This window comes from Hyla sarda, chromosome 6, assembly GCF_029499605.1.
Source record: "Hyla sarda isolate aHylSar1 chromosome 6, aHylSar1.hap1, whole genome shotgun sequence".
Classification (NCBI taxonomy): Eukaryota; Metazoa; Chordata; class Amphibia; order Anura; family Hylidae; genus Hyla; species Hyla sarda.
Genome location: NC_079194.1, coordinates 118,064,662 through 118,090,779, shown reverse-complemented (window position 1 = coordinate 118,090,779; position 26,118 = coordinate 118,064,662). Strand labels below are relative to the sequence as shown.

The 26,118-nt window shown below is 46.7% G+C and overlaps 1 protein-coding gene and 1 long non-coding RNA gene across 2 annotated transcripts in view; one reads left to right on the top strand and one right to left on the bottom strand.

Annotated features, from left to right (window-relative positions):
- Positions 1-26,118, bottom strand: part of LOC130276025 (rab GDP dissociation inhibitor beta-like) — a 70,092-nt gene that overhangs the window by 5,006 nt on the left and 38,968 nt on the right. Inside the window, exons 4-9 of the mRNA XM_056524820.1 lie at positions 24,826-24,960; positions 8,170-8,368; positions 6,473-6,604; positions 5,912-6,011; positions 1,825-1,996; positions 42-186 (exon numbers count right to left, since the gene is read on the bottom strand). Coding sequence (XP_056380795.1) covers positions 42-186; positions 1,825-1,996; positions 5,912-6,011; positions 6,473-6,604; positions 8,170-8,368; positions 24,826-24,960 — 883 coding nt within the window. The remainder of the gene's footprint in view (positions 1-41; positions 187-1,824; positions 1,997-5,911; positions 6,012-6,472; positions 6,605-8,169; positions 8,369-24,825; positions 24,961-26,118) is intronic.
- On the top strand, positions 4,949-26,116 carry LOC130276027 (uncharacterized). The gene is made up of 3 exons (XR_008844990.1): positions 4,949-5,164; positions 5,251-5,294; positions 25,727-26,116. It is a non-coding gene; the product is annotated as an uncharacterized LOC130276027 (long non-coding RNA).

Sequence of the window (26,118 nt, the reverse complement as noted above, 5' to 3'; positions counted from 1 at the left end):
TAGACACAATCCACCCTTCCCCGTTCATAGGTTCATCTTACTTCTGATCGACAGGCTCCAGTAGTTCCAGGGCTGGCTGAATTTCACTCTCCGGATTCTCGCTCTCTACTGTTGTGCTAATAATAGCAACATATTTCCCGTCTGATGCCACACAGTGCGAACAGGAGACCATACACACGTAAATGTCTGCGCCAGAAAATACATGACAAATTGCAGATGTAATCATTACGGCTAATACGACATATCTGCTCCGAACAAGGCACAGGCTGATCAATTGTATGCCCTATAAGAACTGCCACCCAGCTTTCCTAGGTTGCCAAAATGAAAATCTGCCTAGTTCTGAAACAATGGCCCTCATTTACAAAGACTGGAGTGTCGGTTACGTTTTTTTTTTCAGTATACTCGTCTTTTTTTTCCTTGTGATTTACTAATCTGTCGCATGTGTTGTTTTTTTTTTTGTGTTGCATGATATTAAATTCTGTCACATGGGAATAAAAAGTGTCGCACTGGAAAAATAAAAATTAAACCAAATAAATAAAGTAAAGTTACTCTGCACAAGGATGTAACTTTACATTCATGATTGTTAATGGGTTAACAACCCAAAAGTAAAAAAAAAAAAATAAAAAAAAAAAAAAAAATATATATATATATATATATATATATATATATATATAAATTAAAAAAATCTATTACTTAATTTAATCATAAAAGCGTTGAGGGGTTAAAAATGCTTTTAAAGTATAAAACAAGTAATTTAATCATGAACCACAATGGTCAGCTGTCCCTTCCTCAAAAACACTCAATTTTTCCATTTTCACTCGACCCCTGGGCTGTCGGTTTTTCACACTTTTTTCAGAGTGATTTCACAATTACTACGAATGATTTTTCCATTTTGTCGGGTTAACGCCCATTTTTTAGTAAACCACGCCCATTTTGTAGGTTAAATTAACCTCTCCGAGTGTTTTTGAAAATGTAGGTTGTGCGCCTAAATTTTGGGCGCAGATTTGGTTGCACGCGGGATGCGACCAAATTTTGGGCGCAATAACCAAGAAAAACTGTCGGTTCTCCTTTAGTTAATGAGGGCCAATATGTTTCATTACTTAAAGGGGTACTCTGGTGAAAAACTTTTTTTTTTAAATCAACTGGTGCCAGAAAGTTAAACAAATTTGTAAATTACTTCTATTAAAAAATCTTAATCCTTCCTGCACTTATTAGCTGCTGAATACAACAGCGGAAATACTTTTCTTTTTGAAACACAGAGCTGTCTGCTGACATCATGAGCACAGTGCTCTCTGCTGACATCTCTGTCCATTTTAGGAACTGTCCACTGTCAAAACTGTCAACTCTGGACAGTTCCTAAAATGGACAAAGATGTCAGCAGAGAGCACTGTGGTCATGATGTCAGCAGAGAGCTCTGTGTTTCAAAAAGAAAAGAATTTCTGCTGTAGCTAATAAGTACAGGAAGGATTAAGATGTTTTAATAGAAGTAATTTACAAATCTGTTTAACTTTCTGGCACCAGTTGATTTAAAAAAAAGAAAAGTTTTTCACCGGAGTACCCCTTTAAAAGTATATAGTTTGTCACTAAATGAGAATTAAAAAAAAACTTTTTCTTTTTCTATCTTATATTTTTTTGAATTATAGATACAATTAATTTTGCAAAAAGACTTGATTAAAAATCTCCCACAGTTTTGTGTATACGGGTCCTATGCAGTGCTATGCAGCTCTATGGATGCAGAATACAAATTTTAAGACGTATTCGGATCTTGCAATCATGTTCTATAAAAATCACATGACCTTTAACTCTAATGTGTCTGAGTCTAACCTGATTTTCTGTTGACTTGCGTCTGGGGGATAATAATTTGGCAAGACGTGCATTCATTGGTGTTCCTGATTGGATGGCTGAGGATGCAGATTACTCTGATCACTTGTCCAACTTTCTTCACTTGGTTGGGAACGTAGCTGGGGTCACAGATTAACTGTTTACAGTGTGCGACCTGGAATATAAGATACAGCATTAACAGCTTACAATGATGGGGGATGTATAGGGTAAATAACAGATAAGCTAGAGATCATCAAAGGGCAGACATTTTTCTAGGCTAACCTATAAACTTAGCTTCTACCTATCCGGAAACAGCCAATAACAGAGAGAATGACATATGCTATAGTGTTCTCTGTACTAATCCATTACATAGTGCAATACTCTTGTGTCACATTTTGTTAGGGATATTTTTCCTTTGTTGTACAAAATCTAAAGTCAAAGAGTCAAAATAGGTGGAAAATCCTCAGTGACCACAGTATAATGTCTCTAAAGCAGCTCTACTGAATAAGAAATCCAGCATACAGCTCCCCAAATCTCAGCTTCCTGGAGACTTGGATGGCACTGGGTAGGTGAATAGGTTGGTGAGGAATACAGTCATGGCCGTAAATGTTGGCACCCCTGAAAAGGATTGCAGTTACACATGTTTTGCTATACACATGTTTATTCCCTTTGTGTGTATTGGAACTAAGCCAAAAAAGGGAGGAAAAAAAGCAAATTGGACATAATGTCACACCAAACTCCAAAAATGGGCTGGACAAAATTATTGGCCCCCTTTCAAAATTGTGGAAAAATAAGATTGTTTCAAGTATATGATGCTCCTTTAAACTCACCTGGGGCAAGTAACAGCTGTGGGCAATATAAAAATCACACCTGAAAGCAGATAAAAAGGAGAGAAGTTCACTTAGTCTTTGCATTGTGTGTCAGTGTGTGCCACACTAAGCATGGACAACAGAAAGAGGAGAAGAGAACTGAGGACTTGAGAACCAAAATTGTGGAAAAATATCAACAATCTCAAGGTTACAAGTCCATCTCCAGAGATCCAGATTTGCCTTTGTCCACAGTGCGCAACATTATCAAGAAGTTTGCAACCCATGGCACTGTAGCTGAGAAAAATTGATGAAAGGTGTCAACGCAGGATATTCTGGAGGGTGGATAAGCAGCCGCAAATAAGTTCCAAAGATAATCAAGCTGTCCTGCATCAGTATAAGCATGAACTATCCTATCCATCGACATTTAAATGAAATGAAACGCTCTGGCAGGAGACCCAGGAGGACCCCACTGCTGACACAGAGACATAAAAAGGCAAGACTACATTTTGCCTAAATGAACTTGAGTAAGCTAAAATCCTTCTGGGAAAACGTCTTGTGGACAGATGAGACCAAGATAGAGCTTTTTGGTAAAGCACATCATTCTACTGTTTACCAAAAACGGAATGAGGCCTACAAAGAGAAGAACACAGTACCTACAGTGAAATATGGGGGAGGTTCAATGATGTTTTCGGGTTGTTTTGCTGCCTCTGGCACTGGGTGCCTTGAATGTGTGCAATGCATCATGAAATCTGAGGATTACCAATGGATTTTTGGTCGCACTGTACAGCCAAGTGTCAGAAAGCTGGCTTTGTGTCTGAGATCTTGGGTCTTCCAGCAGGACAATGACCCCAAACATATGTCAAAAGCACCCAGAAATGGATGGCAAGAAAGCACTGGAGAGTTCTCAAGTGGCCAGCATTGAGTCCAGATCTAAATCCCATTGAACACCTGTGGAGAGATCTTGAAATTGCTGTTGGGAAAAGGCGCCCTTCCAATAAGAGACCTGGAGCAGTTTGCAAAGAAAGAGTGGTCCAACATTCCGGCTGAGAGGTGTAAGAAGCTTATTGATGGTTATAGGAAGCGACTGATTTCATTTATTTTTTCAAAAGGGTGTGCCACCAAATATTATGTTAATGGTGCCAATAATTTTGTCCAGACCATTTTTGGAGTTTGGTGTGACATTATGTCCAATTTGCTTTTTTCCCTCCCTTTTTTGGTTTATTTCCAATACACACAAAGGGAATAAACATGTGTATAGCAAAACATGTGTTACTGCAATCCATTTCTGTGAGAAATTCTTAATTTTCTTGAAAAATTTCACGGGTGCCAACATTTACGGCCATGACTGTATTAGGGAATCTACAGTCATGCCAGGATGTTAGCAAAGTCCCTTTTAAGTAATATGTACATTAGGATGTTGGAGACACATTTAACATACTATGAGACTTAGGGCTCATGCACATTACAGAAAGGCAGCAAGGAATTTCCTTGCTAAATTCCTTCAGCACATCCATTAAAGAACTGTCTGGGAATGATGGGGGTTGTAGTAAAGCAATAGCTGGAGGGTCCCTGTTTGGGAACAAACTGCATTAGGGGCACTTTCCCCCCAGTAGAAAGTGACAAATGTACTAACCCATTTTGTGTGTTTTTTTCCTTATTATCTCAGATCCATGTATCCTGTGGACTACACTGGATTCGGTGACAAGCTTTCTTTCAATAAAAATGTTAACAAGGGGTGTGGGGAGAGCATTATTTTGTATTTCCTTTTCAGGCTTAGTAGAGTCCATAAATAGGCCAGGGCTTAGCGTTAGCCCAAAAAACAACTAGCGCAAACTCCCAATTGTTACCAAAGTACCCAATGCCACAGGGCTACCAGGAAGAACCGGTATCAACAGACACAGAGCATCATGAATGGCCCCTCTGTGCTTAGGCAGTAACAGGCTGACATAATTTATAATGGGGAGGGCCAATAACAATGGTCCTTGCCCATCCTGGTTACTAACATTAGGCTGTTCCTGTTGGTTGGTTTCTGGCCACTGAAAATACGGGAAATCACACACTTTTTTATAAGGTATGTTACAAAATAGTGGGGCCTACACCCATACCTGCCAGCATTCCCAAACTAAAGATTACAGAAAAGCAGGCCACAATTCAGTCAGCCAAATCTCTGCCAAGATATGCAAAATATACTTTGAAGATATCCTTTGAAAATCAAAGCGCTTATTGATTATTGAACCCTAACTGATCAAAACCAGAAAAATTATGTACACTATAGCTGAATCCAATATCCCAAGGAAGAGGCGATTTAGGAAGCAGATTTGCAGTTGTTTTATCCCCAGTGACCACAGTGATCCTTCCATGTCAGAGGAACCAAAGGGGGAGCTAGATCAGCTTTACACTTTTAGGATCCTTTGGGGTTATCTGCAGACACAATAGGTTTTGTGGATACCAAAGCTGGCCATATACTTCAGAAAGATATCAGAAAACAGCTCTCTCCTGACCCCTCCAAGGTCAGCACCCAGCAGCATCATAATGTAAGTAGTAACGGTATATTGCCCTGTAAATATATCTGCATGAGTTGTAATGAAGGATATTTGTATTTTCTGTTTTCTTCACATAGGACCCACTGGTGGTCTGGAATCCTTATGTTGGGGGCTCACAACGGTAATTTATTGGTCTCACTTCATATCGTATACATGTGTATCGGACTAGCATAATTTTGTACTTTTTTACCTAAAATGTTTTATTTAATTGGCTAGCTCCTCTCTTGTATTTAATCCTATAATATTCCCCCTGATGAGGTCCTTTTCACTACAGGACTGAAATGCGAAAGGACGGAGGTGTGAGCAAATGCTATTTATAAACTGTATCTCTTGTTTGAGACCAAGTTTTATTACTGCCCTTTATTGATTTTAGACTGGGGTGAAGGTGCATGTTGACACCAGGGCTTGGACCACACAGTACACCTACCTTGCCTTGTGGTGGATTTTAGATTAGACTAATTCAAAGTTAAGTTTTAAGCACTTCCTGTGTGTTTGTATTGAACTGTTTATCTCCCCTAAGAATAAATGGATAAGGCATGTTGAAATTCAACTGTCGAAGGAGACTTGGGAGGCCTCCATACACAATAGACAGTCGTTCCCTCGAAATCAGCAGGTTCCCCTAACAGTAACAATATGAATATTAAAGCTATAAGCTGGTCGTAATGTCTAAAATGTACACAAATTCTGTATAGTAAATAATTGTGACATAAGGCACATGACTTAGCACGGACTACTCACCTCTCCCTCGGACCTCACTCCAACTACTTTCCCCTTCTCCATTAATATCTCATCCACAGGTTTATTGAGCATATAAATCCCACCGTACAGAGCACTTAGCCTAGGGTAGCAGAAAATAAACATTTGAGGGGTCAGCAATTGTATGGAATGATTCAAATTGGGGTCATATCACATTTATTTAGTAGTTTTGAAATAAAATAAAAAAATAAAATAAAGAAATTCACAGTGAATTGAGAACACACCAATCTGGCAAGTCATGCTGGGAGTTGCAGTTGCTTTACTGTTGGGAGTTGTAGAACCATGGTATATAGAGTCAAGTGCTGTTATCTTCACACATTTTTTCCATACTAAATGCAAGATGCCACAACCCCATGAACCCACTGAATTTCTTGGATTACTGACAGTGCTAAAAATCCCAATTCAAGACTAAAATAATATTACAGCATTTACTTCTCTTATTCTTTTCTAGACAAATGTTGATGGGAAACCTCTAAACCTCTTAGAATAGAATGCAGAAATACCAGGATTCTAGATATAATATGGCATATAATGTGTCCTCACCTGGCAAAGCCCTGTGGCAGCTCTCCAAGCCCATACAAAGGATAGAGATAGGGACTTTTGCTATACTTCGCCAGGGACTCACAGTAAAGTTTTATTCGGTTTATAGTTTTCAGACATGGTTGGTCCAAGTAGCTGCAGAGAAGTAGCAGATTATCTTTTTGTGACAATAACATTCACTCTGTAAATCCTCATGAACTGGAAGTTAATGCAGCAGCCCCCCCTTGTGATGCGAATTTTCATCAACCATGTGATTCACTATCATAGCAATGACTGTCTGAAGTTGTTTGTTTTAAAAGTGGTTATGCTGGACTTGAAGAATGTAAAAAATACTCACCTCTTTGAGATACCACCGTTGCCATTGTGATGGTGGCCTAGTCCCTACTAATCTGCACCTCCTGGTCCTCATCTTGATACAAGGAAATGTGCACTGTAGCCAATGGCTGGTGAGTTGGCATTTGCTGTAGGTTTCCAGAAGAAACCAGGAAGTGGTAATCAGTGGGGACTGGGCCACCATTGGTACAAAGTAGCTTATGATCGGGTAGGTGCGTACAAATTTTTCGTTTTTTAACCTAGTTTGACCAAAAAGAAAAATGACATCTGAAATGTTTTGATCAGTGGGTGCTAGGACTGATTGCTAGAATGAAAGGGGAGAAGTGTTTAATGAAGCAACTATTTTCCCTGTCTCTTTTCTGGCTGCAGGAAATGGACCCCATAGACTTAAAAGGGTATTCCCGCTTTTTAAATCTTATCCCCTATCCAAAGGAGGGACCCCTGCGATCTCGGTGCAGCCCCCGGCATTCTGTGCCGGGCGCTGCCTCCAAGATGGGGACGTGACGTCATGACCACGCCCCTAGTGACATCATGCCACGCCCTCCCATAGACATGAATGGAGGGGGCATGATGTAATGTCACTAGGGGGCGTGGCCGTGATATTACGTCCCTGTCTCAGAGGCTAGCGCCCGGCACAGAATGCCGGGGTCTGCACCGAGATTGCGGGGGTCCCCCGCGGTGGGACCCTTGCGATCATACATCTTATCCCCTATCCTTTGGATAGGGGATAAGATGTATAAAGCCGGAATACTCCTTTAATATAAATCTGTCTCCTGCAGCAAGGAGAAAAATGTGGAAACAAGCACTTTTCCATGTATGTTCTATTTGTTGTTGGAGAACTTAGCACCCAAACTGCGACAGATCAAAATTTTTGACATGACTCTATATGTCAAACATCTTTTAAATGTTACTTACGCTAAAAGGGTTAACCAAAGATTAAAAGTTACCCCCTATTCTAGCTGATCTGGAGGGGTCTGAAGACTGGAATTCCTATTGATCATGAGACAGGGGTCAAATGTCTCTTGAGTGAATGGAACAGCAGCACCCATTGGTTGGCCTCTGCTCCATTTTCCCATCTATGGGACTTTCGAACACTACTGAGTTTAGTGCTCTGCAATGGTCAGAAGGGAATCAACTAGTCATCATCTATGCTTGGGAAAAACCATTAAAATCACAGCTGACAATGTCATTTTTTTGCAAGAACAAATGTCTATTGATCAGTCATTGATTGGCAACTACTATTTTTAATTATACATTTCCACGAGAAATACTACAAGGTTACCTGCATACAGAGTTCCCAGTTATTATATGATGAAGTATTTACTACAAAAGTTTAAAAAAAATCTATTATGACTAATTCTACTTACTCATCTGTTCTGTACAATGCCAACGCATGTCCAGTAAATGCCATCACCTCAGGTCCAAGGTCAAATTTCTTGTATACCTCGCGCATGGTCATTCTCTTTGGGTCAATATCGTGATAAGTCTTTACATCATGTTCATTGAAACGTACGACGTATAGTAAGAATTTGCGGAAACGTCTCTTCTCAAACATTCCCATTAAATCTGAAAGTTAATGAAATGTATCATTAATATTATGACTTCTTTAAAGGGGAACTCAAGCTTTAAGGCTCAAGCTTTAAGGGTACATTCACACATACAGGATCCTGCGCGGATTTGATGCACAGGATTTTCTGCTGCAGATTTCAATGTAAACTAAATGACTGAGCACAGCTTCTAATCTGCAGTTTCAAATCCTGTGCATCAAATCTGCGCAGGATCCTGTATGGGTGAACGTAACCTAAAGGGAATCTGTCAGCACTTGATGCTGCCTGACCCTTGAGTCAGATTCATTCCCTGTGGCTTCTCTCAAAAACACTGACCTTGATTGATATATTTCTCTCCATATCCAAACAGGGAGAGATCAATCAGGCAGCATGAAAGTGATGACAGGATCCCTTCCTGTCTTCTGACCACAGACTCATCAGAAGATTAAAAAACAGCCAAAGATGCTTAATATTTGTTGGACTCTGTGCCCTTTGATCCCTACGATTTTGAGGACAACAGATCATGTTTGATACAGAAGGTCCTGAATTCAATGGATTGTCTCTGGTTTTTAATGAATTGATCCTCAATATACCAACAAATCACAGTTCAGTCTACCACATGCCTTGTCACATACAGTGTCCTTGTCACAATAGAATAGAATAAAGAAAATAGGTACAATAGCTACATTTTATACTGTATATGTATCACTGGTAGTACCAGGGGTGTAGCTATGGGGGGGGGGGGGGGGGTGCAGAGATGGATGTCACATCTAAAGCCCAGTATCGAGGGTGCCCAGAGAACCCTATGCCACATAAGACATGTGAAACACAGGGTACATAATATTTAAATGGGCACTGCCACCATAAACTACTTTTTATTTTTTAACTAGCTGAGTACCCGGTGTTGCCCGGTTTTTCCTTCCTAATCCTTGTTGTGGAGGAAAATCAACAGAGGAAGCTTTTGACTTCATATCCCGTCCTCATATATTGTTGTCATATCCCGACCTCCTATCCCGACCTCCTATCCCGACCTCCTATCCCAACCCCCTATCCCGACCTCCTATCCCGACCTCCTATCCCGACCTCCCATCCCGTCCTCCCATCCCGACCTCATTTGCCGACCTGTAATATGTGTACCAGGTATTGAAATATCTCCAGCCCTACAGAAGTTATGTGGGAACATACATTTCCCATTGATTTGCATGGGACTTTAAATAAAAACCCCGATCTTCACAAATGGGGGTAGTTAAGGGTTAAATGAACTATCCTATATCTTAAGTGGACATATAAGTAACATGTGACCAAGTATTATCGAAATATCTCCAGACGTTTGGAAGTTATGCGGTAACATATATTTCCAATAGACTTGTATGGAACTTTAAATAAAAACCCGACCCTGGCAAATGGGGGTGAGTACAGGTAAAATTACCTATCCTATGTTGTTGTTGACATATAAGTAACATGTGTGCCAAGTTTCATGTTAATATCTTTAGCCGTTTGTATGTGATTGTGGAACATACACACATACATACATACATACATACACACACACACACACACATTGGCCCTCATTTACTATTGTAAACCCATGTTTTGTCGGGTTGTGTGCCAGATTCTGTTGCATTGCGCCAGAAATTCTGTCTGTGCCGGAATTTGCGGCAGAATTGAAAACACCCGACTAACTCTCCATTTTGCTAAAATAACCCGAAAAAGGGGCATGAGCGCCGGGAAAGGGGGCGTGGTCTCCGAAAAGGGGCAAGTTCCCGACATTTTCACAAAAACCCAACATATTTACTAAGGTTTCCACATAAAATGTTGGGAAAACCCGAGAGATCAGAGCATGTGTAAAAAAAGCAAAATGTAGGGAAAGTGGGTAAATGTAGGGAAACCTTAGTAAATACTGTGGTAAATAAATTGTAGGGAATTAAAACCCACAAAGAAACCTACACTCCACTCTTAGTAAATAAGGTCCATTGAGTTTTATATACATGTATATAGATAGATTATATAAAATTAAGCAACTTAGCAATTGCAATTTGCTTGAATTAAATATTTTACCTTTTTTATGGAAAAAAAGTTCTGTCTACTGGGGGTCCCCATACCATGTACATTGCTGTTGTCCACCTGTCTCTATGTCCTAACCAACTGTGGCAACAGTGCTGCACAGTCAGAACACAGGAAGTTGGTGCGGGCTTAGCACTGTGCTGTATGCTCCTGGCCTGTCAATCACTGTGCAGAGCATGGCACAGTGGGAGAGCAGCAGCCATGTTTTCACTGACAGTGGGGAGAGCAGACCGACAGGCAGAGGCTGTCAGCAGTGTTTGCCATCTACACAGACAACCCTGCAGCCTCTCTTCATAACTGGTAAATACATGGTGGAGGTGGGGGAAGGATAGGAGAAATGTACTAAAACTGTGTGTGCAATATACAGTACAGACCAAAAGTTTGGACACACCTTCTCATTCAAAGAGTTTTTTTTATTTTCATGACTATGAAAATTGTAGATTCACACTGAAGGCATCAAAACTATGAATTAACACCTGTGGAATTATATACATAACAAAAAAGTGTGAAACAACTGAAAATATGTCATATTCTAGGTTCTTCAAAGTAGCCACCTTTTTCTTTGATTACTGCTTTGCACACTCTTGGCATTCTCTTGATGAGCTTCAAGAGGTAGTCACCTGAAATAGTCTTCCAACAGTCTTGAAGGAGTTCCCAGAGATGCTTAGGTTCAGGTCTGGTGACTGTGGAGGCCAGGTCATCTGGCGCAGCACCCCACCACTCTCCTTCTTGGTCAAATAGCCCTTACACAGCCTGGAGGTGTGTTTGGGGTCATTGTCCTGTTGAAAAATAAATGATGGTCCAACAAAACGCAAACCGGATGGAATAGCATGCCGCTGCAAGATGCTGTGGTAGCCATGCTGGTTCAGTATGCCTTCAATTTTGAATAAATCCCCAACAGTGTCACCAGCAAAGCACCCCCACACCATCACACCTCCTCCTCCATGCTTCACGGTGGGAACCAGGCATGTAGAGTCCATCCGTTCACCTTTTCTGCGTTGCACAAAGACACGGTGGTTGGAACCAAAGATCTCAAATTTGGACTCATCAGACCAAAGCACAGATTTCCACAGGTCTAATGTCCATTACTTGTGTTCTTTAGCCCAAACAAGTCTCTTCTGCTTGTTGCCTGTCCTTAGCAGTGGTTTCCTAGCAGATATTCTACCATGAAGGCCTCATTCACACAGTCTCCTCTTAACAGTTGTTCTAGAGATGTGTCTGTGTCACGATGCCGGCTGGCGGGTAGTGGATCCTCTGTGCCAGAGAGGGATTGGCGTGGACCGTGCTAGTGGATCGGTTCTAAGTCACTACTGGTTTTCACCAGAGCCCGCCGCAAAGCGGGATGGTCTTGCTGCGGCGGTAGTGACCAGGTCGTATCCACTAGCAACGGCTCAACCTCTCTGGCTGCTGAAGATAGGCGCGGTACAAGGGAGTAGACAGAAGCAAGGTCGGACGTAGCAGAAGGTCGGGGCAGGCAGCAAGGATCGTAGTCAGGGGCAACGGCAGGAGGTCTGGAACACAGGCTAGGAACATACAAGGAACGCTTTCACTGGCACAATGGCAACAAGATCCGGCAGGGAAGTGCAGGGGAAGTGAGGTGATATAGGGAAGTGCACAGGTGAAGACACTAATTGGAATCACTGCGCCAATCAGCGGCGCAGTGGCCCTTTAAATCGCAAAGACCCGGCGCGCGCGCGCGCCCTAGGGAGCGGGGCCGCGCGCGCCGGGACAGGACCGAGGGAGAGCGAGTCAGGTACGGGAGCCGGGGTGCGCATCGCGAGCGGGCGCTACCCGCATCGTGAATCGCATCCCGGCTGGAAGCAGAATCGCAGCGCCCCGGGTCAGTGGATCTGACCGGAGCGCTGCAGCGGAGAGAGTGTAGCGAGCGCTCCGGGGAGGAGCGGGGACCCGGAGCGCTCGGCGTAACAGTACCCCCCCCCTTGGGTCTCCCCCTCTTTTTAGGGCCTGAGAACCTGAGGAGCAGACTTTTATCTAGGATGTTGTCCTCAGGTTCCCAGGATCTCTCTTCAGGACCACAACCCTCCCAGTCCACTAGAAAAAAAGTTTTCCCTCTGACCTTTTTAGAGGCTAAGATCTCTTTGACAGAGAAGATGTCCGAGGAGCCGGAAACAGGAGTGGGAGGAACAGATTTGGGAGAAAAACGGTTGAGGATGAGTGGTTTAAGAAGAGAGACGTGAAAGGCATTAGGGATACGAAGAGAAGGAGGAAGAAGAAGTTTGTAAGAGACAGGATTAATTTGACACAAAATTTTGAAAGGACCAAGATAGCGTGGTCCCAACTTGTAGCTAGGGACACGGAAGCGGACATATTTAGCGGAGAGCCATACCTTGTCTCCAGGGGAAAAAACGGGAGGAGCTCTTCTTTTCTTATCCGCGAACCTCTTCATGCGTGATGAAGCCTGTAGGAGAGAATTTTGGGTCTCTCTCCATATAATGGAAAGGTCACGAGAAATTTCATCCACAGCGGGCAGACCAGAGGGCAAGGGGGTAGGGAGGGGGGGAAGAGGGTGACGGCCGTACACCACGAAAAATGGGGATTTGGAGGAAGATTCAGAGACTCTGAAGTTATACGAGAATTCGGCCCATGGAAGGAGATCTGCCCAGTCATCCTGGCGGGAGGAAACAAAATGTCGCAAATAATCACCCAAGACTTGGTTAATTCTTTCTACTTGTCCATTGGACTGGGGATGATATGCAGAAGAAAAATTTAATTTAATCTTGAGTTGTTTACAGAGAGCCCTCCAGAATTTAGACACGAATTGGACGCCTCTATCCGAGACGATCTGCGTAGGCAATCCGTGAAGACGAAAAATGTGTACAAAAAATTGTTTAGCCAACTGAGGCGCTGAAGGAAGACCAGGAAGAGGGATGAAATGTGCCATTTTGGAGAATCGATCAACGACCACCCAAATAACAGTGTTGCCACGGGAAGGGGGTAAATCAGTAATAAAATCCATACCAATCAGAGACCAAGGCTGTTCGGGGACAGGCAGGGGATGAAGAAAACCAGCGGGCTTCTGGCGAGGAGTCTTATCCCGGGCACAGATAGTGCAGGCTCGCACAAAGTCCACAACATCCGTCTCCAGAGTCGGCCACCAATAGAAGCGGGAGATGAGTTGCACAGATTTCTTGATGCCCACATGACCAGCGAGATGGGAGGAGTGACCCCATTTGAGGATTCCGAGGCGTTGGCGTGGAGAAACAAAGGTCTTTCCTGGAGGAGTTTGCCTGATGGAGGCTGGAGAAGTGGAGATCAGGCAGTCAGGTGGAATGATGTGTTGCGGAGAGAGTTCAACTTCTGAGGCATCCGAGGAACGAGAGAGAGCATCGGCCCTAATGTTCTTATCGGCAGGACGAAAGTGAATCTCAAAATTAAATCGGGCAAAGAACAGAGACCACCGGGCCTGGCGAGGATTCAGCCGTTGGGCAGACTGGAGGTAGGAGAGGTTCTTGTGGTCGGTGTAAATAATAACTGGAAATCTTGATCCCTCCAGCAGATGCCTCCATTCCTCAAGTGCTAATTTAATGGCTAGAAGCTCTCGATCCCCGATGGAGTAGTTCCTCTCCGCCGGAGAGAAGGTCCTAGAAAAAAAACCACAAGTGACAGCATGCCCGGAAGAATTTTTTTGTAAAAGAACAGCTCCAGCTCCCACTGAGGAGGCATCAACCTCCAATAGGAAGGGTTTGGAAGGGTCAGGTCTGGAGAGCACGGGAGCCGAAGAAAAGGCAGACTTGAGTCGTTTAAAGGCGTCTTCCGCTTGAGGAGGCCACGACTTGGGATCGGCATTTTTTTTGGTTAAAGCCACGATAGGAGCCACAACGGTAGAAAAATGTGGAATAAATTGCCTGTAATAATTGGCGAACCCCAAAAAGCGTTGGATAGCACGGAGTCCGGAGGGGCGTGGCCAATCTAAGACGGCAGAGAGTTTGTCTGGATCCATTTGTAGTCCCTGGCCAGAGACCAAATATCCTAGAAAAGGAAGAGATTGGCATTCAAACAGACATTTCTCAATTTTGGCATAGAGTTGATTGTCACGAAGTCTCTGAAGAACCATACGGACATGCTGGCGGTGTTCTTCTAGATTGGCAGAGAAAATTAGGATATCGTCCAGATATACAACAACACAGGAGTATAGCAGATCACGAAAAATTTCATTGACAAAGTCTTGGAAGACAGCAGGGGCGTTGCACAGGCCAAAGGGCATGACCAGATACTCAAAGTGTCCATCTCTGGTGTTAAACGCCGTTTTCCACTCATCCCCCTCTCTGATGCGGATGAGGTTATAGGCGCCTCTTAAGTCCAATTTAGTAAAGATGTGGGCACCTTGGAGGCGATCAAAGAGTTCAGAGATGAGGGGTAGGGGGTAGCGGTTCTTAACCGTGATTTTATTAAGACCGCGGTAGTCAATGCAAGGACGTAGGGAGCCATCTTTTTTGGACACAAAGAAAAATCCAGCTCCGGCAGGAGAGGAGGATTTACGGATAAAGCCCTTTTTTAAATTTTCCTGGACATACTCAGACATGGCAAGAGTCTCTGGGGCAGAGAGAGGATAAATTCTGCCCCGGGGTGGAGTAGTACCCGGGAGGAGGTCGATAGGACAATCATAAGGCCTGTGAGGAGGTAGAGTCTCAGCTTGTTTTTTGCAGAAAACATCCGCGAAGTCCATATAGGCCTTAGGGAGACCGGTTACTGAGGGAACCACAGAGTCACGGCAAGGGTTACTGGGAACCGGTCTTAGACAGTCCTTGGAACAAGAGGGCCCCCAACTCTTGATCTCCCCAGTGGACCAATCCAGGGTTGGGGAATGAAGTTGAAGCCAGGGAAGTCCAAGGAGAATTTCCGAGGTGCAATTGGGGAGGACCAAAAGTTCAATCCTCTCGTGATGAGATCCGATGCTCATTAGAAGGGGCTCCGTGCGGAAGCGTATGGTACAGTCCAATCTTTCATTGTTTACACAATTGATGTAAAGGGGTCTGGCGAGACTGGTCACTGGGATGTTGAACCTGTTGACGAGAGAGGCCAAAATAAAATTTCCTGCAGATCCAGAGTCCAAGAAGGCTGTCACGATGCCGGCTGGCAGGTGGTGGATCCTCTGTGCCAGAGAGGGATTGGCGTGGACCGTGCTAGAGGATCGGTTCTAAGTCACTACTGGTTTTCACCAGAGCCCGCCGCAAAGCGGGATGGTCTTGCTGCGGCGGTAGTGACCAGGTCGTATCCCCTAGCAACGGCTCAACCTCTCTGGCTGCTGAAGATAGGCGCGGTACAAGGGAGTAGACAGAAGCAAGGTCGGACGTAGCAGAAGGTCGGGGCAGGCAGCAAAGATCGTAGTCAGGGGCAACGGCAGAAGGTCTGGAATCACAGGCAAGGAACACACAAGGAACGCTTTCACTGGCACTAGGGCAACAAGATCCGGCGAGGGAGTGAAGGGGAAGTGAGGTGATATAGGGAAGTGCACAGGTGTAAACACTAATTGGAACCACTGCACCAATCAGCGGTGCAGTGGCCCTTTAAATCGCAAAGACCCGGCGCGCGCGCGCCCTAGGGAGCGGGGCCGCGCGCGCCGGGACAGAACTGACGGGGAGCGAGTAAGGTACGGGAGCCGGGGTGCGCATCGCGAGCGGGCGCTACCCGCATCGCGAATCGCATCCCGGCCGGAGGTGGTAACGCAGCGCCCCGGGTCCGTGGAACCGACCGGGGCGCTGCAGTGAGGGAAGTGTAGCGAGCGCTCCGGGGAGGAGCGGGGACCCGGAGCGCTCGGCGTAACAGTACCCCCCCCCTTGGGTCTCCCCCTCTTCTTGGGGCCTGAGAACCTGAGGATCAGACTTTTGTCCAGGATATTGTCCTCAGGTTCCCAGGACCTCTCTTCTGGACCACAACCCTCCCAATCCACTAAAAAAAAAGTTCTTCCCCTGACCTTTTTAGAGGCCAAGATCTCTTTGACAGAGAAGATGTCCGAGGAGCCGGAAACAGGAGTGGGAGGAACAGATTTAGGAGAAAAACGGTTGAGGATGAGAGGTTTAAGAAGAGAGACGTGAAAGGCATTAGGGATACGAAGAGAAGGAGGAAGAAGAAGTTTGTAAGAGACAGGATTAATTTGACACAAAACTTTAAAAGGACCAAGATAGCGTGGTCCCAACTTATAGCTCGGGACACGGAAACGGACATATTTAGCGGAGAGCCATACCTTGTCTCCAGGGGAAAAAATGGGAGGAGCTCTTCTTTTCTTATCTGCGAATCTCTTCATGCGAGAAGAAGCCTGTAAGAGAGAATTTTGGGTCTCTTTCCATATGGTGGAAAGATCACGAGAAATTTCATCCACAGCGGGCAGACCAGAGGGCAAGGGGGTAGGGAGGGGGGGAAGAGGGTGACGGCCGTACACCACGAAAAACGGAGATTTGGAGGAAGATTCAGAGATTCTGAAATTATACGAGAATTCGGCCCAAGGTAGAAGATCTGCCCAGTCATCCTGGCGGGAGGAAACAAAATGTCGCAAATAGTCACCCAAGATCTGGTTAATTCTCTCTACTTGTCCATTGGATTGAGGATGGTATGCAGAAGAAAAATTTAATTTAATCTTGAGTTGTTTACAGAGAGCCCTCCAGAATTTAGACACAAATTGGACGCCTCTATCCGAGACGATCTGTGTAGGCAACCCGTGAAGACGAAAAATGTGTACAAAAAATTGTTTAGCCAACTGAGGCGCTGAAGGAAGACCAGGAAGAGGGATGAAATGTGCCATTTTGGAGAATCGATCAACGACCACCCAAATAACAGTGTTGCCATGGGATGGGGGTAAGTCAGTAATAAAATCCATACCAATCAGAGACCAAGGTTGTTCGGGGACAGGTAGAGGATGAAGAAAACCAGCGGGCTTCTGGCGAGGAGTCTTATCCCGGGCACAGATAGTGCAGGCTCGCACAAAGTCCACCACATCAGTCTCTAGAGTCGGCCACCAATAGAAGCGAGAGATGAGTTGCACAGATTTCTTGATGCCCGCATGACCTGCGAGATGGGAGGAGTGACCCCATTTGAGGATCCCAAGGCGTTGGCGTGGAGAAACAAAGGTCTTTCCTGGAGGAGTTTGCCTGATGGAGACTGGAGAAGTGGAAATCAGGCAGTCAGGAGGAATGATGTGTTGAGGAGAGAGTTCAATTTCAGAGGCATCTGAGGAACGAGAGAGAGCATCGGCCCTAATGTTCTTATCAGCAGGCCGAAAGTGAATTTCAAAATTAAATCGGGCAAAGAACAGAGACCACCTGGCCTGACGAGGATTCAGCCGTTGGGCAGACTGGAGGTAGGAGAGGTTCTTGTGATCGGTGTAAATAATAACTGGAAATCTTGATCCCTCCAGCAGATGCCTCCATTCCTCAAGTGCTAATTTAATGGCTAGAAGCTCTCGATCCCCGATGGAGTAGTTCCTCTCCGCCGGAGAGAAGGTCCTGGAAAAAAAACCACAAGTAACAGCATGCCCGGAAGAGTTTTTTTGTAGAAGGACAGCTCCAGCTCCCACTGAGGAGGCATCAACCTCCAATAGGAAGGGTTTAGATGGGTCAGGTCTGGAGAGCACGGGAGCCGAAGAAAAGGCAGACTTGAGTCGTTTAAAGGCGTCTTCCGCTTGAGGAGGCCAAGACTTGGGATCGGCATTTTTTTTTGTTAAAGCCACAATAGGAGCCACAATGGTAGAAAAATGTGGAATAAATTGCCTGTAATAATTGGCGAACCCCAAAAAACGTTGGATGGCACGGAGTCCGGAGGGGCGTGGCCAATCTAAGACGGCAGAGAGTTTATCTGGGTCCATTTGTAGTCCCTGGCCAGAGACCAAGTATCCTAGAAAAGGAAGAGATTGGCATTCAAACAGACATTTCTCTATTTTGGCATAGAGTTGATTATCACGAAGTCTCTGAAGAACCATACGGACATGCTGGCGGTGTTCTTCAAGATTGGCAGAAAAAATCAGGATATCGTCCAGATATACAACAACACAGGAGTATAGGAGATCACGAAAAATTTCATTAACAAAGTCTTGGAAGACGGCAGGGGCGTTGCATAGACCAAAGGGCATGACCAGATACTCAAAGTGTCCATCTCTGGTGTTAAATGCCGTTTTCCATTCATCCCCCTCTCTGATGCGGATGAGATTATAAGCACCTCTTAAGTCCAGTTTGGTAAAAATATGGGCACCTTGGAGACGATCAAAGAGTTCAGAGATGAGGGGTAGGGGGTAGCGGTTCTTAACCGTGATTTTATTAAGACCGCGGTAGTCAATGCAAGGACGTAGAGAGCCATCTTTTTTGGACACAAAGAAAAATCCGGCTCCGGCAGGAGAGGAGGATTTACGGATAAAGCCCTTTTTTAAATTTTCTTGGACGTATTCAGACATGGCAAGAGTCTCTGGGACGGACAGAGGATAGATTCTGCCCCGGGGTGGAGTAGTGCCCGGGAGGAGGTCAATGGGACAATCATAAGGCCTGTGAGGAGGTAGAGTCTCAGCTTGTTTTTTGCAAAAAACGTCCGCAAAGTCCATATAGGCCTTAGGGAGACCGGTTACATGAGGAAGCACAGGGACACGGCAAGGTTTACTGGGAACCGGTTTTAAGCAGTCCTTGGAACAAGAGGGCCCCCAACTCTTGATCTCCCCAGTGGACCAATCCAGGATTGGGGAATGGAGTTGAAGCCAGGGAAGTCCAAGAAGGATTTCAGAAGTGCAATTGGGGAGGACCAACAGTTCAATCCTCTCGTGATGAGATCCGATGCACATTAGAAGGGGCTCCGTGCGGAAACGTATAGTACAGTCCAATCTTTCATTGTTTACACAATTGATGTAGAGGGGTCTGGCGAGACTGGTCACCGGGATGTTGAACCTGTTGACGAGAGAGGCTAAGATAAAATTTCCTGCAGATCCAGAGTCCAAGAAGGCCACAGCAGAGAAGGAGAAGGCAGAGGCAGACATCCGCACAGGCACAGTAAGACGTGGAGAAGCAGAGTAGACATCAAGGACTGTCTCACCTTTGTGCGGAGTCAGCGGACGTCTTTCCAGGCGGGGAGGACGGATAGGACAATCCTTCAGGAAGTGTTCGGTACTAGCACAGTACAGGCAGAGATTCTCCATGCGGCGTCGTGTCCTCTCTTGGGGTGTCAGGCGAGACCGGTCGACCTGCATAGCCTCCACGGCGGGAGGCACAGGAACAGATTGCAGGGGACCAGAGGAGAGAGGAGCCGGGGAGAAGAAACGCCTCGTGCGAACAGAGTCCATATCCTGGCGGAGCTCCTGACGCCGTTCGGAAAAACGCATGTCAATGCGAGTGGCAAGATGGATGAGTTCATGTAGGTTAGCAGGGATTTCTCGTGCGGCCAGAACATCTTTAATGTTGCTGGATAGGCCTTTTTTAAAGGTCGCGCAGAGTGCCTCATTATTCCAGGATAATTCTGAAGCAAGGGTACGGAACTGTACGGCATACTCGCCAACGGAAGAATTACCCTGGACCAGGTTCAACAGGGCAGTCTCAGCAGAAGAGGCTCGGGCAGGTTCCTCAAAGACACTTCGAATTTCCGAGAAGAAGGAGTGTACAGAGGCAGTGACGGGGTCATTGCGGTCCCAGAGCGGTGTGGCCCAAGCCAGGGCTTTTCCAGACAGCAGGCTGACTACGAAAGCCACCTTAGACCTTTCAGTGGGGAACTGGTCCGACATCATCTCCAAGTGTAATGAACATTGGGAAAGAAAGCCACGGCAAAACTTAGAGTCCCCATCAAATTTATCCGGCAAGGATAGTCGTATTCCAGAAGCGGCCACTCGCTGCGGAGGAGGTACAGGAGCTGGCGGAGGAGATGATTGCTGGAGCTGTGGTAGTAACTGTTGTAGCATAACAGTCAGTTGAGACAGCTGTTGGCCTTGTTGCGCAATCTGTTGTGACTGCTGGGCGACCACCGTGGTGAGGTCAGCGACAACTGGCAGAGGAACTTCAGCGGGATCCATGGCCGGATCTACTGTCACGATGCCGGCTGGCAGGTGGTGGATCCTCTGTGCCAGAGAGGGATTGGCGTGGACCGTGCTAGAGGATCGGTTCTAAGTCACTACTGGTTTTCACCAGAGCCCGCCGCAAAGCGGGATGGTCTTGCTGCGGCGGTAGTGACCAGGTCGTATCCCCTAGCAACGGCTCAACCTCTCTGGCTGCTGAAGATAGGCGCGGTACAAGGGAGTAGACAGAAGCAAGGTCGGACGTAGCAGAAGGTCGGGGCAGGCAGCAAAGATCGTAGTCAGGGGCAACGGCAGAAGGTCTGGAATCACAGGCAAGGAACACACAAGGAACGCTTTCACTGGCACTAGGGCAACAAGATCCGGCGAGGGAGTGAAGGGGAAGTGAGGTGATATAGGGAAGTGCACAGGTGTAAACACTAATTGGAACCACTGCACCAATCAGCGGTGCAGTGGCCCTTTAAATCGCAAAGACCCGGCGCGCGCGCGCCCTAGGGAGCGGGGCCGCGCGCGCCGGGACAGAACTGACGGGGAGCGAGTAAGGTACGGGAGCCGGGGTGCGCATCGCGAGCGGGCGCTACCCGCATCGCGAATCGCATCCCGGCCGGAGGTGGTAACGCAGCGCCCCGGGTCCGTGGAACCGACCGGGGCGCTGCAGTGAGGGAAGTGTAGCGAGCGCTCCGGGGAGGAGCGGGGACCCGGAGCGCTCGGCGTAACAAAGGCCACGGTAGAGAAGGAGAAGGCAGAGGCAGACATCCGCACAGGCACAGTAAGACGTGGAGAAGCAGAGTAGACATCAAGGACTGTCTCACCTTTGTGCGGAGTCAGCGTACGTCTTTCCAGGCGGGGAGGACGGATAGGACAATCCCTCAGGAAGTGTTCGGTACTAGCACAGTACAGGCAGAGGTTCTCCATGCGGCGTCGTGTCCTCTCTTGAGGTGTCAGGCGAGACCGGTCGACCTGCATAGCCTCCACGGCGGGAGGCACAGGAACAGATTGCAGGGGACCAGAGGAGAGAGGAGCCGAGGAGAAGAAATGCCTCGTGCGAACAGAGTCCATATCTTGGCGGAGCTCCTGACGCCTTTCGGAAAAACGCATGTCAATGCGAGTGGCTAGGTGAATAAGTTCATGTAGATTAGCAGGAATTTCTCGTGCGGCCAGAACATCTTTAATGTTGCTGGATAGGCCTTTTTTAAAGGTCGCGCAGAGGGCCTCATTATTCCAGGACAATTCTGAAGCAAGAGTACGGAATTGTACGGCATACTCGCCAACGGAAGAATTACCCTGGACCAGGTTCAACAGGGCAGTCTCAGCAGAAGAGGCTCGGGCAGGTTCCTCAAAGACACTTCGGATTTCCGAGAAGAAGGAGTGTACAGAGGCAGTGACGGGGTCATTGCGGTCCCAGAGCGGTGTGGCCCATGACAGGGCTTTTCCGGACAGAAGGCTGACTACGAAAGCCACCTTAGACCTTTCAGTGGGAAACAGGTCCGACATCATCTCCAGATGCAGGGAACATTGGGAAAGAAAGCCACGGCAAAACTTAGAGTCCCCATCAAATTTATCCGGCAAGGATAGGCGTAGCCCAGGAGCGGCCACTCGCTGCGGAGGAGGTGCAGGAGCTGGCGGAGGAGATGACTGCTGAAGCTGTGGTAGTAACTGTTGTAGCATAACGGTCAGTTGAGACAGCTGTTGGCCTTGTTGCGCTATCTGTTGTGACTGCTGGGCGACCACCGTGGTGAGGTCAGCGACAACTGGCAGAGGAACTTCAGCGGGATCCATGGCCGGATCTACTGTCACGATGCCGGCTGGCGGGTAGTGGATCCTCTGTGCCAGAGAGGGATTGGCGTGGACCGTGCTAGTGGATCGGTTCTAAGTCACTACTGGTTTTCACCAGAGCCCGCCGCAAAGCGGGATGGTCTTGCTGCGGCGGTAGTGACCAGGTCGTATCCACTAGCAACGGCTCAACCTCTCTGGCTGCTGAAGATAGGCGCGGTACAAGGGAGTAGACAGAAGCAAGGTCGGACGTAGCAGAAGGTCGGGGCAGGCAGCAAGGATCGTAGTCAGGGGCAACGGCAGGAGGTCTGGAACACAGGCTAGGAACATACAAGGAACGCTTTCACTGGCACAATGGCAACAAGATCCGGCAGGGAAGTGCAGGGGAAGTGAGGTGATATAGGGAAGTGCACAGGTGAAGACACTAATTGGAATCACTGCGCCAATCAGCGGCGCAGTGGCCCTTTAAATCGCAAAGACCCGGCGCGCGCGCGCCCTAGGGAGCGGGGCCGCGCGCGCCGGGACAGGACCGAGGGAGAGCGAGTCAGGTACGGGAGCCGGGGTGCGCATCGCGAGCGGGCGCTACCCGCATCGCGAATCGCATCCCGGCTGGAAGCAGAATCGCAGCGCCCCGGGTCAGTGGATCTGACCGGAGCGCTGCAGCGGAGAGAGTGTAGCGAGCGCTCCGGGGAGGAGCGGGTACCCGGAGCGCTCGGCGTAACAGTCTGCTGCTAGAACTCTGTGTGGCATTGACCTGGTCTCTAATCTGAGCTGCTGTTAACCTGCGATTTCTGAGGCTGGTGACTCGGATGAACTTATCCTCCGCAGCAGAGGTGCCTCTTGGTCTTCCTTTAATGGGGCGGTCCGCATGTGAGCCAGTTTCTTTGTAGCTCTTGATGGTTTTTGTGACTGCACTTGGGGACACTTTCCACCTTGAATATGACATATTTTCAGTTGTTTCACACTTTTTTGTTATGTCTATAATTCCACATGTGTTAATTCATAGTTTTGATGCCTTTAGTGTGAATCTACAATTTTCATAGTCATGAAAATAAAGAAAACTCTTTGAATGAGAAGGTTTGTCCAAACTTTTGGTCTGTACTGTATGTCTGAGCTCTGTGTAGTAGTGCTGAGTGTGTATGGCTTTGAGATGTGTGTGTGGTATAGCTATAGAGTGTGTATATTGCTGAGCTGTGTATTTAGTAAAGCTGAGTGTGAAGGAGAGCTGAGTCTGTATATGGCTGAGATGTGTGTCTAGCGGAGCTGAGTGTATGGCTGAGATGTCTGTGTAGTAGAACTGAGTGTGTATAGGGCTGAGATATGTGTGTAGCAGATCTGAGTGTATGGCTGAGATGTCTGTGTAGTAGAACTGAATGAGTATATGGCTGAGCTGTGTATAACAGAGCTGAGTGTGTATGGCTAAGATGTGTGAGCAGTGGTGCTGAGTGTGTATAGGGCTGAGGTGTGTGTAGCAGAGATGAGCGTGTATTTGGCAGAGCTGTGCATAGCAGAGAGGAGTGTGTATATGGCTGAGCTGTGTGTAGCAGAGATGAGTGTGTATATGGCTGAGCTAGGTGTAGCAGAGATGAGTGTGTATATGGCTGAGCTGTGTGTAGCAAAGATGAGTGTGTATATGGCTGAGCTGTGTGTAGCAAAGCTGAGTGTGTATGGCTGAGGTGTGTGTGTATTGAGCTTCTATACTTCACCCCTCTCTGTAGCTACTGCCATGGCAAACAGAGAGGAGATGGTAGCTGATTGGCTGCTGTCAACCTGGCAACTAAGGGACTGAAAGTTTACAGCAGTGAGGGAAAGCATCATCACTGCATGGGAACATCCACAGAGTTCAGGAGAACAGCAGAGGCCTATACACAGGGCGGCACCATTGGTCCAAGGCAGCACTTTTCAGGGGCCACACTTTTTTTTTTGCCACCTAGGTCCATGGTGGGCGGGCCTTGCCACTGCACCACCGCTGCTCACTGTTCTAAAGTGGCCGCTGCGCCGGCGTAGCCTGAGCTGCTTAATAACACATGTCTGGCTGTCGTTGGAGAGAAGAAGCAATGCGCATGCCAGATGAGTGTGTGTGTGTCTGTGTGTTGGGGTGGGGGGGGGGGGTACTCTGCTGCCTAATGTAGGGAAACTATACTACCTAATGTGGGGAAACTGCCACCTAATATGGGGAAACTGCCACCTAATGTAGAGAAACTGCCACCTAATGTAGAGAAACTGCCACCTAATGTGGACAAACTGCCACCTAATGTGGAGAAAATGCCATCTAATGTGGGGAAACAGCTACCTAATGTGGGAAACTGCTACCTAATGTGGGGAATCTATGCTACCTAATGTGGGGAATCTATGCTACCTAATGTGGGGAATCTATGCTACCTAATGTGGGGAATCTATGCTACCTAATGTGCCCTAATGTGGGGAAACTATGCTACCTAATGTGGGTCAGCATTTCACTCTTGGACCCAGGCAACACAATGTCTTGGGCCGGCCCTGCCTATACAGAACATAATGGATGCTTAGAGCTACAGGAGACCATTACCAAGTGATGACAGGTTCGCTTTAAGGGACCTGTTAAGTTTATGCATAGAGCTATACTTTTTTCCTCTGCGTTGTAGGGAACTCTGCTTGCCTCCACTCACCAGAGACCAAGGCTTCCTCCTCTGTACAGGGCACCTTGTGAATCTTCCCAGCTTTGTACACATAGCTTCCATCCACCACCTTGAAGTCAATATATCGGGTAACTTCTGTGTACAGCAACATCTTCACCAGTTGTCCTAATAGGAGTAGACATAGGAGTTGTGCGTAACCACTTTTCAAGTACTAAGAGCGCAGACATTTGTGATGTAAATATCCTTCAGTTTACAAGAAAAACAAACATTAACTGAAATGGAACACTAAACCTTAATGTTATATTATATACTTGTACTGTACAGTGACAAACAATCTTTTGTTCACACTGATCAGCCATTACAGACTAAAGAGGTGCGGGTGCCAGATTCCAGCCTCGCTGATGAATCCCTAGACCACCACTGATGCTCCGTCCAAATTTCACAAAGGGTGCAAATGCCTACAAGCCACAGTAGCTCATACCCACTGTGAGATTTGGTGGATGAATGGTGATGATCTGGGGTGCTTCAGCATGGCTGGGATCAGGCAGATCTGCCTTTATGAAGGATACATGAATTAAAAGGGGTACTCCACTGCCTCAGCGTTCAGAATATTTTCATTTGAATGCTGAGTGCGGGCGCCGGGGCTCACGCCATCACGCCACGCCCCCTCAACACAAGTCTATGGGAGGGGGCGTGGCGGCCGCATGTGGAGGGGTGTGATGTGATGTTGAGGGGTTTGACGTGGGGGCGTGGCTGTGATGTCACGAGCCCTGGCACCCGCACTTAGCATTCGGAACAAAATGTTCCAAACACTGAGGCAGTGGAGTACCCCTTTAAGCCAAGTACACAGATATCCTGGAACAACATCCACTTCCTTCTGCTCTGACAATTTTCCCTGACTTCTGAGCAGAATTTTTTTTTCTTTTTCCAGCAGGACAATGTTCTATGTCTCACAGCCAGGTCAATCAAGGTGTGGATAGAGGACCACCAGCTCAAGACCCTGTGATACCAGCCCAATCTCCAGACCTGAATCCCCTTGAAAACTTCTGGAATTCGGTAAAGAGGAAGATGGATGGTCACAAGACATCAAACAAAGTTGAGCTAGTTCAAGTCTTGTGCCGGGGCTGACATTCAGTCACCCAACAGGAATGTGACAGACTGGTGGAAAGTATGCCAAGACACATGAACGCTGTGGTTATAAATCAGGATTATTCCACCAAATATTGACTTCTGAACTCTTCCTAAATTAAAACATTAGCATTTTTTGTGTTGAAAATATTAATAAATTTTCTTTGCATTATTTGAGGTATGAAACAATGCATC